General features: G+C 34.2%; 2 protein-coding genes across 2 annotated transcripts in view; one reads left to right on the top strand and one right to left on the bottom strand.

Annotated features, from left to right (window-relative positions):
* The window catches only part of LOC126746995 (protein phosphatase PTC7 homolog), a 109,745-nt gene that overhangs the window by 18,668 nt on the left and 77,038 nt on the right, over positions 1-14,039 (bottom strand). The gene's annotated exons all lie outside the window — the stretch shown is intronic.
* LOC126746993 (uncharacterized) lies at positions 6,558-12,245 on the top strand. Its single transcript, XM_050455461.1, has 2 exons — positions 6,558-6,778; positions 11,161-12,245. The coding sequence occupies exons 1-2, from the start codon at positions 6,616-6,618 to the stop codon at positions 12,135-12,137; spliced, it is 1,140 nt and encodes a 379-aa protein (XP_050311418.1). The 5' UTR covers positions 6,558-6,615; the 3' UTR covers positions 12,138-12,245.

Raw genomic sequence — 14,039 nt, forward strand, 5'->3', positions numbered from 1 at the left:
CTTTTGCCAAAACTGACGAAAAATGGTCGGGTTTTTTGCAAAATGAGTAGATTTGGATATACCGGGTGGTATATCATGGCCGAGCAGAACATAAGAAATGCCATGTAAATTTTAAGTAGGTCAATTATTGGCTTTCCGGTACATTTTACAGAAAAAATGTAACATAACTTTTTGAAGAGACCAATCTGGCAAACCCTCGTGCAAAGTTTCAAAAAATTTTAATAAGCGAATCTTGAATTATTCAATTAAATGTAATTGCAAAATTAAAGTTCAGTGCAACGATATATTAGAATGGTCACTCGTCAAAACACCAGCATTTTACTTGTCAAACAATGTAAATAGAAGATGGATGACATTGTTTGGCAGGTGGAATGCTAGTGTTTTGACGGGTGACCATTCTAATATATCATTGCACTGGACTTTACCAAAATTTTCGGTTCAGGCATTATGGCAATTTTTTCGTCGATTGAATAATTCATACTTGTTTTCAAATATCGACTGTCACTGATTTATTGACACTTTTCCTCAAGTCAGTGATAATATTCATTTTACTGGTGCCCGTTTAGTTTTACCTAGACCGAAAATTTGCTAAAGGGCGGTTTTCCTAGCCAGTGTGTTTAGTGCGCCGCCTACGACGTAATACGCCCAGCGCAACACGTTTCGACTGCTTAGTAGGAATACGGTGTTAAGGGTGTCGCCGAGTAAGGGCGGTGTTAAGGTAAGAAAATGTTGGATACATAATATATGTAAAAAACGTAAGACTGAGGATGATTTCTATACTTTATTTCCTGATCTAATAGAAGACGAAATTAAATTTCATCAGTATTTCCGAATGACGCATGGACAATTCAATGAAACTATTAGGTTACCTAAAACCAGAAATAGAAAGACAAAATACGTCATTTCGTCAAGCTATAGGTCCAGAAGAAAGGTTAGCTGTATGCTTAAGGTTAATTACATTAAAAAATAGGTAATTTAAGTGGTTTAATAGAAAAAAAAAGTAAAACTTTAATTTAACAGATAATTAAGGCAAGTTAAAGGCAACCTTCTAAAATAACTTGTTGATTCTCATACAAAAAAAAGTTAACCTCTAATATGCAAAAAAACTGAAAAAATACATTTTCTAAATTATAATAAAAAAATAAAATTAAAAGTTTTCCTAATTATTTTTATAACTGTTCAGGCAAATAGTGTGAATCATCTAAATTATGTAAATTGGTAAGATACTCGGAAAATTGTGGGGCCTGTGTCTGTTGGTTGAGTGTAGGAATAGTATTGATGGTTTATGTCTGGTGATGTTTGAGGTATTGCCAATAGCACAGAATCTTGAAAGTTATTTGAATGCTGACGAGATGTTCGTGATAAAGATGAGAGTGGATATGGTGGATATTCAGCTCTATTTGATTGTACATGTTGTCTTTCAGATAAAGCTGCTAATTCAGCTTCTTTGACAGCTTTGAAAACTCTCGATTTTTTTGTTAGTTTTCGACATTTCTGTATTTTTTTCTTAGGGGCTGATGAGGTCGAAGTAGTCGATGGAGTGGGCGGTGGTGAACTGGAGTAAGGATCCTCTTTACTTGAATTTCCAGTTTCTTCCTCTGTTATTTGTATGTTTGAGATCTATTAGTGATGTGTGGAAGAAGGAAAGCCATCTGTTGTTCAAGCTTCCACGGCCTAATTTCTTTTTCAGCATCCCCACTCTTTGTTTTACGAGCTTTAATGGCTTTGCGAAAATTGTCTCTTAGTTTTTTCCATTTATCTTTACATTTTGAAGCTGAAATATAAAAATTTTCTTTTCAGATTCTTGGCTACAGGAGATTCATGTAGATCAATTGCATTTTCGTATTGCTTAGGAGAAAGCACTGTTAGAGAAATTGTATATTCAACTTGTGACATAATTTGGACTAAAGTACGCAATATTGTCAGGCCAAACCCAACAAAGGAAACATGGAAAACGGTTGAAAAAGACTTTTACGAACTATGGAATTTCCCCAATTGCATCGGTTTCATCGACGGCAAACATGTTATTATTGAAGCACCTGCCAATAGTGGCTCGCTATATTTTACCTACATAAAAGACGTTTAGTGTCGTTCTACTGGCATTAGTAGATGCCAATTATCGTTTTATATGTGTAGATGTAGGTGCCTATGGAAAGAACAGTGATGGAGGAATATTTGCTTCTCCTAATATGGGAAAAGCACTGTTGCAGAACTCTTTTAACATACCTCCTGATAAAAGTCTTCCAGGAACCGATATCATTGTGCCTCACGTAATTGTAGGCGATGAAGCATTTCCTCTAAACAAGCATTCATTGCGACCGTTTCCTGGTTCACAAATTAAAGACAATATATCAAAAAAAACTTTTAATTATCGCTTGAGCCGAGCCAGAAGGTTATCTGAAAATGTTTTTGGAATTTTGACACAAGTATTTGGGATTTATCAAAGGAGATTAAAAATGAGCCCCGAACATGTAGACAAAGTTATTTTAGCAACCTGTTGTTTACATAATTTTTTAAGGCCTTCTTTAATTTCATTGGAATCAGTTGACAATAACCTTAACAATGATAATCTTCAAAATTTACGACGAGTGGGAGGAAATGCAACGATGGAGGCCATGTCTGTTAGGGATGTATTTGCAAATTATTTTTCTTCCCCCGAGGGTACAGTTCCTTGGTAAAATGCAATGATAAAGAGAGGAATAATGGATTAAGAACATACTGACAATAAAATGTGTATTTAGTTATAGTATAAGATCCGAAACTAAGATCGATCTTAATCAATATGTAGGATAGCCTTGATCTGATATCATTTGCCAACCCATTCTCGATTTATTTTTTCATAAAAAAAACTTTTCATTACGTCGCTACGTATCGCACATTAACCAGCGCGCGGCGTAGCACCGCAATCGGCAGCGTACGGCAGCGGAAAAATATACCCAACATAGAATTCCGGTCGCTTTGTTGCGCTGCCGATCGGTGCTCTTCCGACAAGTGAGCGGACTCCCATTAGTGATGCGAAGAGTCCGGATTAATCGTCCGTTCAATCCGAATATCAAATTATTCCGAATCAATCCGGATATCTAAATCGTCCGGATACACGCCGCCCGTCGACCGACAATGAAATAATTGTATGAGCTTGCACGAGGCTCACGAAGTTCCACCTTCCACCGGCTAAGAGAATCCGATTTAAATCGTCCGGACAAATAACCCGACAATCGGAAACAAAGCATTTTTGTATTGATATTTTGCATCGTTTAAAATACACTTGATTTATTACATACATAATTAGCTATTTTAGTTTAGTATGTAAAAACGAAATGTATATGTTTTCGAAATATATTCGAAAAACAGATATAAAAAACGTTTATCGGACGGTCGAGCATCGAGCCCGAAACATGGCATAATTTGCCGAACGGGCGAGACATCGAGCGGACGAATTAATCCGGATGAAAAAACCGAATTTTCAATTCATCCGAATCAATACTGTCCGGATATTGTATTAATCCGGATTTTTACAACACTAACTCCCATTTAGAACAATGTATTATAAAAAGTACTTTCCGGCGCGCTGCCATACGCTCCGGCGCGCTCCGCTCTAGTGGGCGACACCCTTTTACCGTTCTTCTAGAGAGCGCGATACAGTCCACGCCAGCGTTGTATGCCGGGCGTGATAAGACCGACAGTTTCAGAAGAGTCAATTGCGTCGTTCGCGGCGTGCCAGTGTTTAAGAGCAATCATCAGCACGTGACTTTGCCTGAAATGGATTTAACGCGCTTTATCGGGAAGGTGAGCATTTGGCAACAGCGCATCGTTAAAGCAAAGCAGAACACTGTTCGTCTCGCAGCAGACGGGTCAATGTTACCAGAGATTCATCGGGAGGAACCGATTCGTGCATTTTTTAGTTTGCATGCGGTTGGAGTTTTTTGCGTTTACTAACAAATAAGTCGCACGCGTATTTTGGTATTTCAAGACGTTTGTCTTAGTAAAGAAAATAACATTTTTGTATAAGTTCAATCAAAAAATCCTCATGTTCCTCTGGTACCTAATACAGTTTATTCACTATTCAAATTCAGATATTTAATTTATTCATAAAAAATGCTTTTATGAATAGTGTCTTCAAATTTTGCTGCTGCTTCGGTATTATACGCAGACCGTTCTCCTTTGCGGAATCATCCTACACCCAGAAGTTTCATAAATCTTATTCAACGGGCTAGAGATACTGGCGATTTACGGGAACATCGTGGAGAGCATGCAGGAAGAGGAAGGAGACCTGAAAATGTTCATAGGGAAGAACAAATTTTAAATCTCATCAAAGAAGATCCAACCACAAGTACTCGAGTTGTTGCAGGGCAGGTCAGATTAAGTCAAACAAAAGTATGAACAACATTGCGCGAGAATCAATTTAATCCCTTTCACGTTCAACGTGTCCAAGCGCTACTGCCTGAAGACATCCCCCGCAGAGTTCAGTTTTGTGAATGGTTCCTACAACAACATGAAAATGATCAAAATTTTTCGAACTTTCGAATTTTTTTTTAGCCATGGACGAGGCAATATTCACCCGAAACGGAATTAACAATTTTCGAAATACGCGTGTTTGGTCTGTTGATAATCCCCATGCAATTCGCATAACCAATTTTTTAACATTGCCTTTCTGCTAATGTGTGGGCAGGAATTGTGAATGGGATACTTGTTGGACCATTTATCTTACCAGACCGTTTGACGGGCGATGTTTATTTGGACTTTTTGCAAAATAATCTGCCTGTTCTGTTATAAGACGTGCAACTGAATATCAGGCAAGCTATGTGGCTCCTGCAGGATGGAGCACCCGCCCATTTTAGACGAGAAGTGAGCGAATTTTTGGATATAAGTTAGCCAAATCGGTGGATTGGCCGAAATGGACCAGTTGTATGGCCACCAAGGTCGCCAGACCTAAATCCATGTGACTTTTTTTTGTGGGGGTATATGAAAAGTTTAGTTTTCAAGACGCCTATCGACACACAAGAAGAACTAATAGCACATATAGAGCAGGCTGCGGCAACAGTTAGACAAAAAACCGATTTCTCTATTGCGTGCCGTTACGAAACAGTGGTTACGTCGAGCAAATCTTTGTGTTGAAGTTAATGGTGACAACTTTGAACAACTTATTTAAATTAGAGAGGACCGTATTGGACTCATTTTATAACATTTTGGCAATGCAATTTTTTTATTTTTCGGTTTTTTGAATAAAGTTATTTGAAAAAAATGTTTATTTTACCGAGTTCTATACACAGTTAAAAAAAAATTATCAACTTAAAAATCACGTATACCGTATACAGCTCTCGTCAAAGAGAAATAAAAAATAAATAAATATTAATTTCTTTTACTGTTAATCACCTTTAAATATGCCTTCTTAAACTGTTCTTAGCAATCAGAATACAAAAAATAAATTATGACATACGCGTGAGCTTCATCAAAGGGACATAAAATAAACCCCAAAGTTCAATTAATTTTAAAAAAAATTGTGTCTCAGTTTTGAACTCGTTACATTTACTTTATTTTTTTGTGTTTATGGATGTTGTGTGTACTTATAATGACGTAGGTACATGTTTTAGAACAAGCTGTATAAAATATAAGACAATATTAAACAGTTATGTAAGTAAGTATACAAAAATGAAAATTATAATATAACGAAGTGGTATATTCTAATGAAAATAGAAAAACCAAAGAATTGTAATACAAAAATTGTAATTTACAGCTCAAGTTCTAGTATATGGGTCTATAATATGAGTTTCGAATTTCCATGCCTCTACTATGCCTAGGATCTATGATTCTACAGGCAGTAGACATTTAAAATAAAAAATCTTTAATTTTTCTATCATTTTTTCTTTCCAAAATGAATCATTTATGGCATTCTTATTTCATATTTGCAGCAATTCTAGGTCTAAACTGATCCTTTTTTGGCTTCCTACTTTTTCGTTTAGAATAATAAAACTATTGACTTTCCTTCTTTTCTTTTTCCCATTTTTGAAAAATAAACGTAAAAAACTTAATAGTATAAAGAACAACGTGCAGAAAATTGGAACACCTTTGCAATAAAATACTTCTAAGTGAAATCCCAATCAACATTTCAATTTTACAATAATATTGAATTGCTGTTGACCAGTAGCCGATACCGTCGCTTGCACAGTATGCACAGATCAGGCCGAACAAGCGTCGCGCGTTTCTTGATTTGATACATGCTAGAGCCCGGGCGTGCGTTGTTGCCATATGATACTAAACTTATCGGCGGTTCAAGAAATTATAAGAAAAATGCCCGAATTTTGTATTTCCATTCTCAAAGGTTTATTATTAATTTTTTTGAAATGGTTTTTTAATATAATGTTTCTAAAATCGATGTATCTAGAGACGTATGGAAAGGTTTTTTTATTTATCTTTTTGGTTTTTAAATAAAAAATCAAAATTTCAGAAATTTAAAAAAGTGGCACCTATCAACTCTTGACAAAAATATGTACATTTCATTAGTGAAAACCGCATTAAAAAATATTCTAAAATAAAAAAGTTATCCAGGAAACAGAAATTTATGGGTGAATAATCCTCTTAATCTGCCGTAGTATTAATATTATACCTATTATAATTATGTTACCAAAGAAAAAAACGCCGTTTTCTGCTGAAGAAGATGAAATGTTAATTGAGCATGTCAGTTTCTTTGAATATATATGGAATATGAAAGATGCTGACATTGCTGACTACAAAAAAGACAAGGTTTGGCAAGATATAGCGGAGCAATTAGGAAGAAAAAGTAAGTATGCCTTCAATTATTAATAATATAAAAAATTAAAATGTAATTAACTCATTTATTCATTCCTTTAAACATTTTCATTTTTCGCTCTTTTGTGATTCGACCTTTTATTGTACTTTCGCTCTTTTGTATTTCGACATTTTGTATTCGACCTTTTCTTTTTCGATCTTTTTTCCGTGACCCACATAATATTATTAAGGCATATTATTATTAATATATTAAGTTAAGGGGGGTGGTAAAATATAGTGAATGATCCTGTGAACCTTTGTGACCTTTGAAAATTTTGAAACAACGATTTTTTCTAATAATTTATTATATTTTTTGACGGCTATAAAAATATATGCTACTGTTTAAGAACTTTATAACTATAACTATCTTCGTATTGTGAGTTTACCATTTCATATTAAAATAGTCCGTAAATCGATTCTAATTAACTTGAAAATGATTGAAGTTTTAGTTTGTAATTAAATGATGGCGAAAAGCAACGAACGAGCAGTTTACTCGCCTGTAAACCGAACGCATTGTTATCATTTAAATAATTCTTGAAAATTACGAATTGTGCCAGTCGGAATTAAGGCCTTTGTATACTTTCTCGGTTTCTTAGCTTTCTATGAGGGCTCCCGATAACATCATCTCCGGTTTCTTCTTCTTGTTGCTGCGCATTGTCTCTCTTAAGAGGATTATTTCTCAGAAATGGAAATGCGTTTGTTTGCTGCAGTAGTAGCAATTATTTTTATTGTAATCAGGGATTTAATCAAATGGAAATTTTTGGTTTATTTAAGCGGAAGAGATGCCTCTTGTGGAAAATCATTATAAGAAAGAATATTCTCAACAAATATTGTTACATATGAACTCTGGAGAAATGAAGTTTCTTCCCTATCCGGCCGTGGAGTATTAAAAGTCAATTTATGCAGCGCATAAAATCCGAAATCTTGTTTACATTTCTCGGCATATTTCCCTATAGAATACAAAACTAATTTGTTCTACGTTTCTTTATCTCGCTTAAACATACATATCGGTTTCCTTAAGTTAATTATTATCACCGATAAATCACGATACGGTGATAAATTAAAAAAGTTATCACAAAAGAACGTTTCTTACTAAATATTTTATTCGCCGGCGTGGCCCTTTTGAGAATTATGACTAAGGTATAAATTTCAGTTTGTACGTAAATAAAGTTGAAATTGATAAAATATTGCTAAAGTTTGTCGGATGAAAATTGCATCCATGCATTATTCATGCTGAACCCTAACTATATGAAGAGTTTTCAAAGTTTGCCAGATCAGAGGGTGCGGGAGGAGGGAAACTAGTAAAAGGGGGGGGCGAGGGGCGTAAAAAGAGATCTTGGCAATGTCGGGGTTGTTTTAAAAATCTACAGTCAATATAATTTATTAGTATATAGAGTCGATGGGTTAAATATAATAATAAATAAATATAAAATAAGAACAAAATTTTATTATGTGACTTATTAGCAAACAGCTCTTTAAATTTATGCATATATATAGAGTAAAAAACTTACAGTCCAAAAATTTAAGGTTTCCTGATTTTTTTTAATTCTTCCATTAAAAAAGTCTTCAAAATTGGCACTATTTTCTAATATTTTTCTTTTAAATTGTCCAATAAAATAAAGTTTCCATAGTTGTGGTTAAATGTACTAATTAATAAATTTGTCAACATTTTCCGAAATTCTCAAAGATCGTTTAAAAAATATTTGAGGATTCAGAATTTTGGATGAAGAAAAAATAATGCTTTAAAAATACCAAAATTGGCCAAATTTCTTAAAAGTTATCGAATTTTTATTAAGGTAAAAAAAAATCCGTGAATATTATCAACATTTTCCAAAATTCTCAAAAACTGTCCAAAAATTTAAGGTTTCTGGATTTTTCAAAATTGTTGTTAAAATGTCTTAAAAATTGTCAATATTTTATAAAAACCGTCCAAAAAATTAGTTTAAAAAATTTTTAGAAATTTTGGTTTAAGTGTACTGAGGCCTTAAAAATAATCAAAATTTTTCAAATTTATTAATAATCACCAAAAAAATTAAAGTTTCCAGAATTTGTGTTAAGGAACAACTTGTTGAGTTTTGTAATAAAGGCAAAATAATTGTTCCTGGACAGTCAAGATTTCGTGAGCATCATTCTTGTGAATCCGTTGTCGTTAATATTTGTGATGATTTTCTCACAGCTATCGACTGTGATAATCTTATTTTAGCGGTATTTTTAGATTTTAAGAGAGCCTTCGAAACGATAGATAGAAAAATTTTAATTACCAAACTGCAGCAATTAGGAATTAGGAATAATGCTTTGAGTTGCTTTAAGTCGCATGTCTTCAACAGAGTCCAACGTGTAATGTTTAAAAATAGTATATCTCAGTGTGTTTCTGTTAATTATGGTGTGCCTCAAGGAACTGTTTTAGGACCATTATTATTTCTACTGTCCATTAATGATATGGTAAAAGTTTTTGAAAAGTGTAGGGTGGTATTATTTGCAGATGCTACAATGGTGTATATTATAGGCAAAAACTTACAGCAAATGCAAATCGACCTAAAAAATGAATTGAATAGTTTATTTGTCTGGCTTTGCACTAACAAATTGTGTTTAAATACAGCTAAATCGAAGTTTTGCATAATCAAATAGACATGGATAGTGTGAGCATTACTGTAAATGAGGATAGCATTCTTTATGAGAGTGAAATTAAGTATTTGGGCACTATTCTAGATGCCAATTTAAACTTTTGTGCACATGCAGACTACGTCATGGGAAAATTCTCCAAAAAAGTTGGACTTATCACCAGAGTGGGAAGAAACCTCTCCATGAGCACAAAGTTGCTTTTGTTTAATAGCATTGCACTTCCGCATTTGCAGTATTACTCCACGTTGTTGTTTAATCTGCCACAATATAAAATACACCAGTTGGAAGTAATACAGAATAGAGCTATGAGACCGATTTTAAAATGTGATCGATTAAATGTATGTTAAGTGTCCTAAATATGATGTCTGTGACTGAACGTATAAAGTTTAATGTCTATTTGTTTATATTTAAATTGAAACATCGTTTGTTACCCAGTTATATCTGTGATAAGTTAAAATCGTTTGAAGATGTACACACATACAATACTAGACATCGTCAAGATTTCGCCATAGTGGATAAGTGTAACACTGTTCAGTTACTTAATTCGATTTTATTTAGAGGCTCAATAGAATTTAATAAATTGCCTGTGATAATTAAGACCTGTGATAATGTAAACCAGTTTAGGAGGCTATTGGGAGAACATCTTTTAAATAGGGATAGCTTAGAGTATTTCTATTTTTTTGTGTTGTAAATTATATTCTTTTTATGATTTTAGTTATAAGTTTTATTATACCATTTGTGTTGTCCTAGGTTAGGTTTTATTTATACTAATAATTGTTGTACGTTTTCTTTTATTACGCTGATCACCACTCTATTATACCTAATGTAGCCCTGTATGTGTAAAACGGGGTTACTTCGACAGGTTTTAGCTATAATTCGTGCTGTGTGAAAAAAACCATTCATCTTAAAAACTTGGCCTATGTGCTATCATAACAACTGAACCTTTGGCTCTTTATAGCCAAAAAAATTTTTTCCCCTACCACCCCCATCTACTTTTTTTGTGGGTTTTTTAAGTGTCGAAGTTAACCCGTGTAGTGGGGTTTTTGAGGACAACTTCGACACCAAAATAGTAAACCATCATTAATTAGAATTGAAACTTTTAACTTGAAAACCTGCAGATTTTGCAAATCCGCCTCTACCTGCTAAAGGTATCATATTTTCTGTAGGAAGCGTAAGATCGTATCTATGTGTTCTTCTGCACTATTGACGGGGCAGATGAATATTCTTTTCTCGGCATGTTATGTAAACAGCAGCAGACGGTTATAATCAAATCTACAGTTTCCGGCCTTATGTTTATAGGAGTAAAAAAGACTCTAAAAGTAGTACACAATATACCAAATGCATTTTCTGAGACTCTTCTCGCTCTGCTCAAATGATAATTAAACCTTCGCTTCTTCGAGTCACCTAATGCTTGGTTTTTGCAGTATGGTTTCATCATATGTTCGCTAAGGGGGGTGGTAAAATATAAAAATAACCCTGTACAAGACTAGGAAAAAGTGTAAGAATGGATATAAAAATTGTAGGGCTATTTCAAATGTACATATCAATAAAATATCTCTCTTTTTAATATACACAAAATTATAACAAATGATTGGTTATATATTTTTGTAATAGAACACCCCGTATAATATACCATTTTTTATTTACTTAATACATTTAACTAATCTTGTCGACAGATTTTTTTTAATTTTTAGATTTAAGGCCACTACTAAGAAGGGAAATACTAAATTGGTTTATTTTTCTTTGTTTCAGGAGATGAATGCCAGACACATTGGAAAAGTATCAGGGATCATTATAAAAGGCAAAAGAAAGAAGACATAGGCACAACAGGATTTGCTGCAAATAAAAAGAGGGCAAGCTACTGGAACAGATTGTCGTTTTTAGACACAATTGAGGACGAAAGAAAAACGTTTTCTAACATTTCTGCTGATACTTCCGAAATTTTAGAAAACAATAACGAACTGCTACAAGACATCGAAAATCACCCGCCTTCATCAAAGGACAAACTTGAAATACCTTCTGTTATGCCTACTGAACCTGTGGCAATCATCCGCTCAAAACGCAAAACAAGAGTAGAAAATTCAGCACTATCTAACTACTTGAAGGAAAAGAAAATTGAAAACACACAGTTGAATGATACCATTAGTCAGCTAACGAAATGCGAGGAAGAAGATGAGATCGACTTGTTTTTTAAAACGATCGCCAAGACAGTGAAGAAGTTTTCACCAAAAATTGTGAGAAAAACAAAATTAAAAGTTTTGGAAATTGTATCTGATATGGAACAACTTCATGAACAAGTGCATGTGTCCACCAACCACACGTCAAGCTCAAATACATTCCGAAATTATCAATCACAGCTTCCCATCTATTCCTTCCACCATACATCAAACTTGACTTGCTTCCCAAATTATCAATCACCGCTTTCCGTTCCTTCGCCCCACCGCACATTAAATTTGACTTCTCCAGATTGCCAATCAGAACTTTCCAACCATTCCTCCCACTACACATTGACTTCTCCAAATTATCAATCAGAGCTTTCCAACCACTCCTCTCATCACACATCAAACGCGACTTCTCCTAATTTCCAATCACAACATCTCACCCCTTCCTCCCAGAACACATCAACCTTCACTTCTTCAAATTATCAACTTCTCAATCAGCCTCCATCCACCCACCGTTCATCAGCCGTACGTTCTGAAATTTTGGCTACCTCTGACGTAAAACTGTAAAATTTTAACTATGTTTAATTTTAATGAATAAAATGGATTAAATAAATTATAAAATATTTTATTTTATTTTTCTTACCTCAAAGTAACAGCCAACTTTTCAGCAGGACTTATTGGTGCCATGACTTGATTACAGGGAGAAATATACAGATCATCTTTTATGTCGTTTAAAATTATATTAAATTGCTCACGGGTAAGTCTAAAATGCCTTTTAAACTTTTCTGCTTCGTCAAGCAAATGCTTGTTGATTAATATATTGTAAGCACCTTCCTTTTGTCTGTTTAAAAACACATTGCCAATACTTTTTCTCCTATTACTGTTAATTTTCAAAATGATGTCTTCTTCATCATCGGCCAAGTGTTTTTCCGGCAATAACAAAGCTAATACCCGTTTTTATTCTTTCCTAAACGAACCGTTTTAATTAAAAGTTTCTAATAAACTAAAGCTTGACTAAAGCTAATACGTTGCCTAGGAAAACAAAGTTGCGCGGCGTACAACATAGTACGCTCCTGCCGACGCGAAAAACCGCCCTTAATTTTGCAATTACATTTAATTGAATAATTCAAGATTCGCTTATTAAAATTTTTTGAAACTTTGCACGAAATGTAAAATGTACAGGGAATCCAATAATTGACCCCCTTAAAATTTACATGGGATTTCCTATGTTCCGCTCGGCGACGCACCACCTGGTATATCTTTCACTAAGAGTGGCGGAAAGCCAAAGTTTATCACGACAAGGGTGTTATCACGCACTAAATCAGTCACTATGGGACGCAATTAATCATTAGAATAACCCTGTATTCGATTAGTTTTGTCAACAAATAGGCGACAACCTAAGGTGAGGTTAGGTGTGGTGTTGCCAGTTCTGTCGTTAACTGCGTTTTGTCACTCTGCAGCTTAAGCCTTCCAGCTAAAGTCCCATCATTTTTCGTTAGTTTAGACAAAAGCCGCTAAACTGCACAATTACCTCCGATTCTTAACCGTTTCTGAAATAATTGGCTCTAAAGTTTTTCTTATAAATTTTTGGAATAATTACGTTCTCCGTATTTCTAACTCACGTTGAAGATATTTCATCATTGTTTGTTAATACCTATTTTAACAAACTGGTAGTTTTGACAAGCATGGTTGTCAGTTTCATTGATTCTGAGCGTTTTAATTTGAAAAGAGCAAAGTTTCCATTACGTTATGTCTCACACATTCACTCATAGGGAGTATGCTGACATGATATTCGTGTATGGTTTCTGTAATGGTAGCGCATTACAGAAACCATAGACGATTAAATCGAAGAATTCCTAATCGAAAAGTTTTCAAGATAGTTTTTGCAAATGCTCAGGAAACAGGAATGTTTCCAAGTGTAAGAATTAATTCTGAAGAAAGGCGGGACTAAATGTAGAAAATGAAGAAAATGGATGGATGGTTGGATATGGCTGAAGAGAACTCACGTGTTAGTACGAGCCGAATTACAAAAGAACTTCGATTAGCATCACATGTGGACGTTTGGAAGATACTTAAGAAAAACGGTTTTTAAGCCTTTCCGTATTCAACCGGTTTAACATCTTTAAGAGGGTGATTTTGGCTTAAAGGTTCAATTTTGCGAAGGGATCCAATAAAATCGAATCCGGTAATTCTGCAGTTTAGCGGCTTTTGTTAAAACTAACGAGAAATGGTCGGGTTTTTCGCAAAATGGGTGGATTTGGATATATATATTTTTCACTAAGAGTGGCGGAAACCCAAGTTTTATCACGAAGAGGGTGATATCACGCACTAAATCACTCACTATGGGACATGAATAGAATAACGTCATACTAAAATAAAATAGAGGTAATTCAGGACAATTTTAAAAAGAGCTTATTCGCTATAACAATATAGATTTAGAACTTACCAGAACATTACAAAAAACATATA

Source organism: Anthonomus grandis, chromosome 18 (assembly GCF_022605725.1).
Source record: "Anthonomus grandis grandis chromosome 18, icAntGran1.3, whole genome shotgun sequence".
Classification (NCBI taxonomy): domain Eukaryota; kingdom Metazoa; phylum Arthropoda; class Insecta; order Coleoptera; family Curculionidae; genus Anthonomus; species Anthonomus grandis.

Bases quoted from the DNA above. Each gene is read 5' to 3' on its own strand.
- LOC126746993 (XM_050455461.1), top strand. From the start codon at position 6,616: ATGTTACCAAAGAAAAAAACGCCGTTTTCTGCTGAAGAAGATGAAATG. The intron at 6,779-11,160 runs GTAAGTATGCCT...TCTTTGTTTCAG, and splicing joins GGAGCAATTAGGAAGAAAAA to GAGATGAATGCCAGACACAT.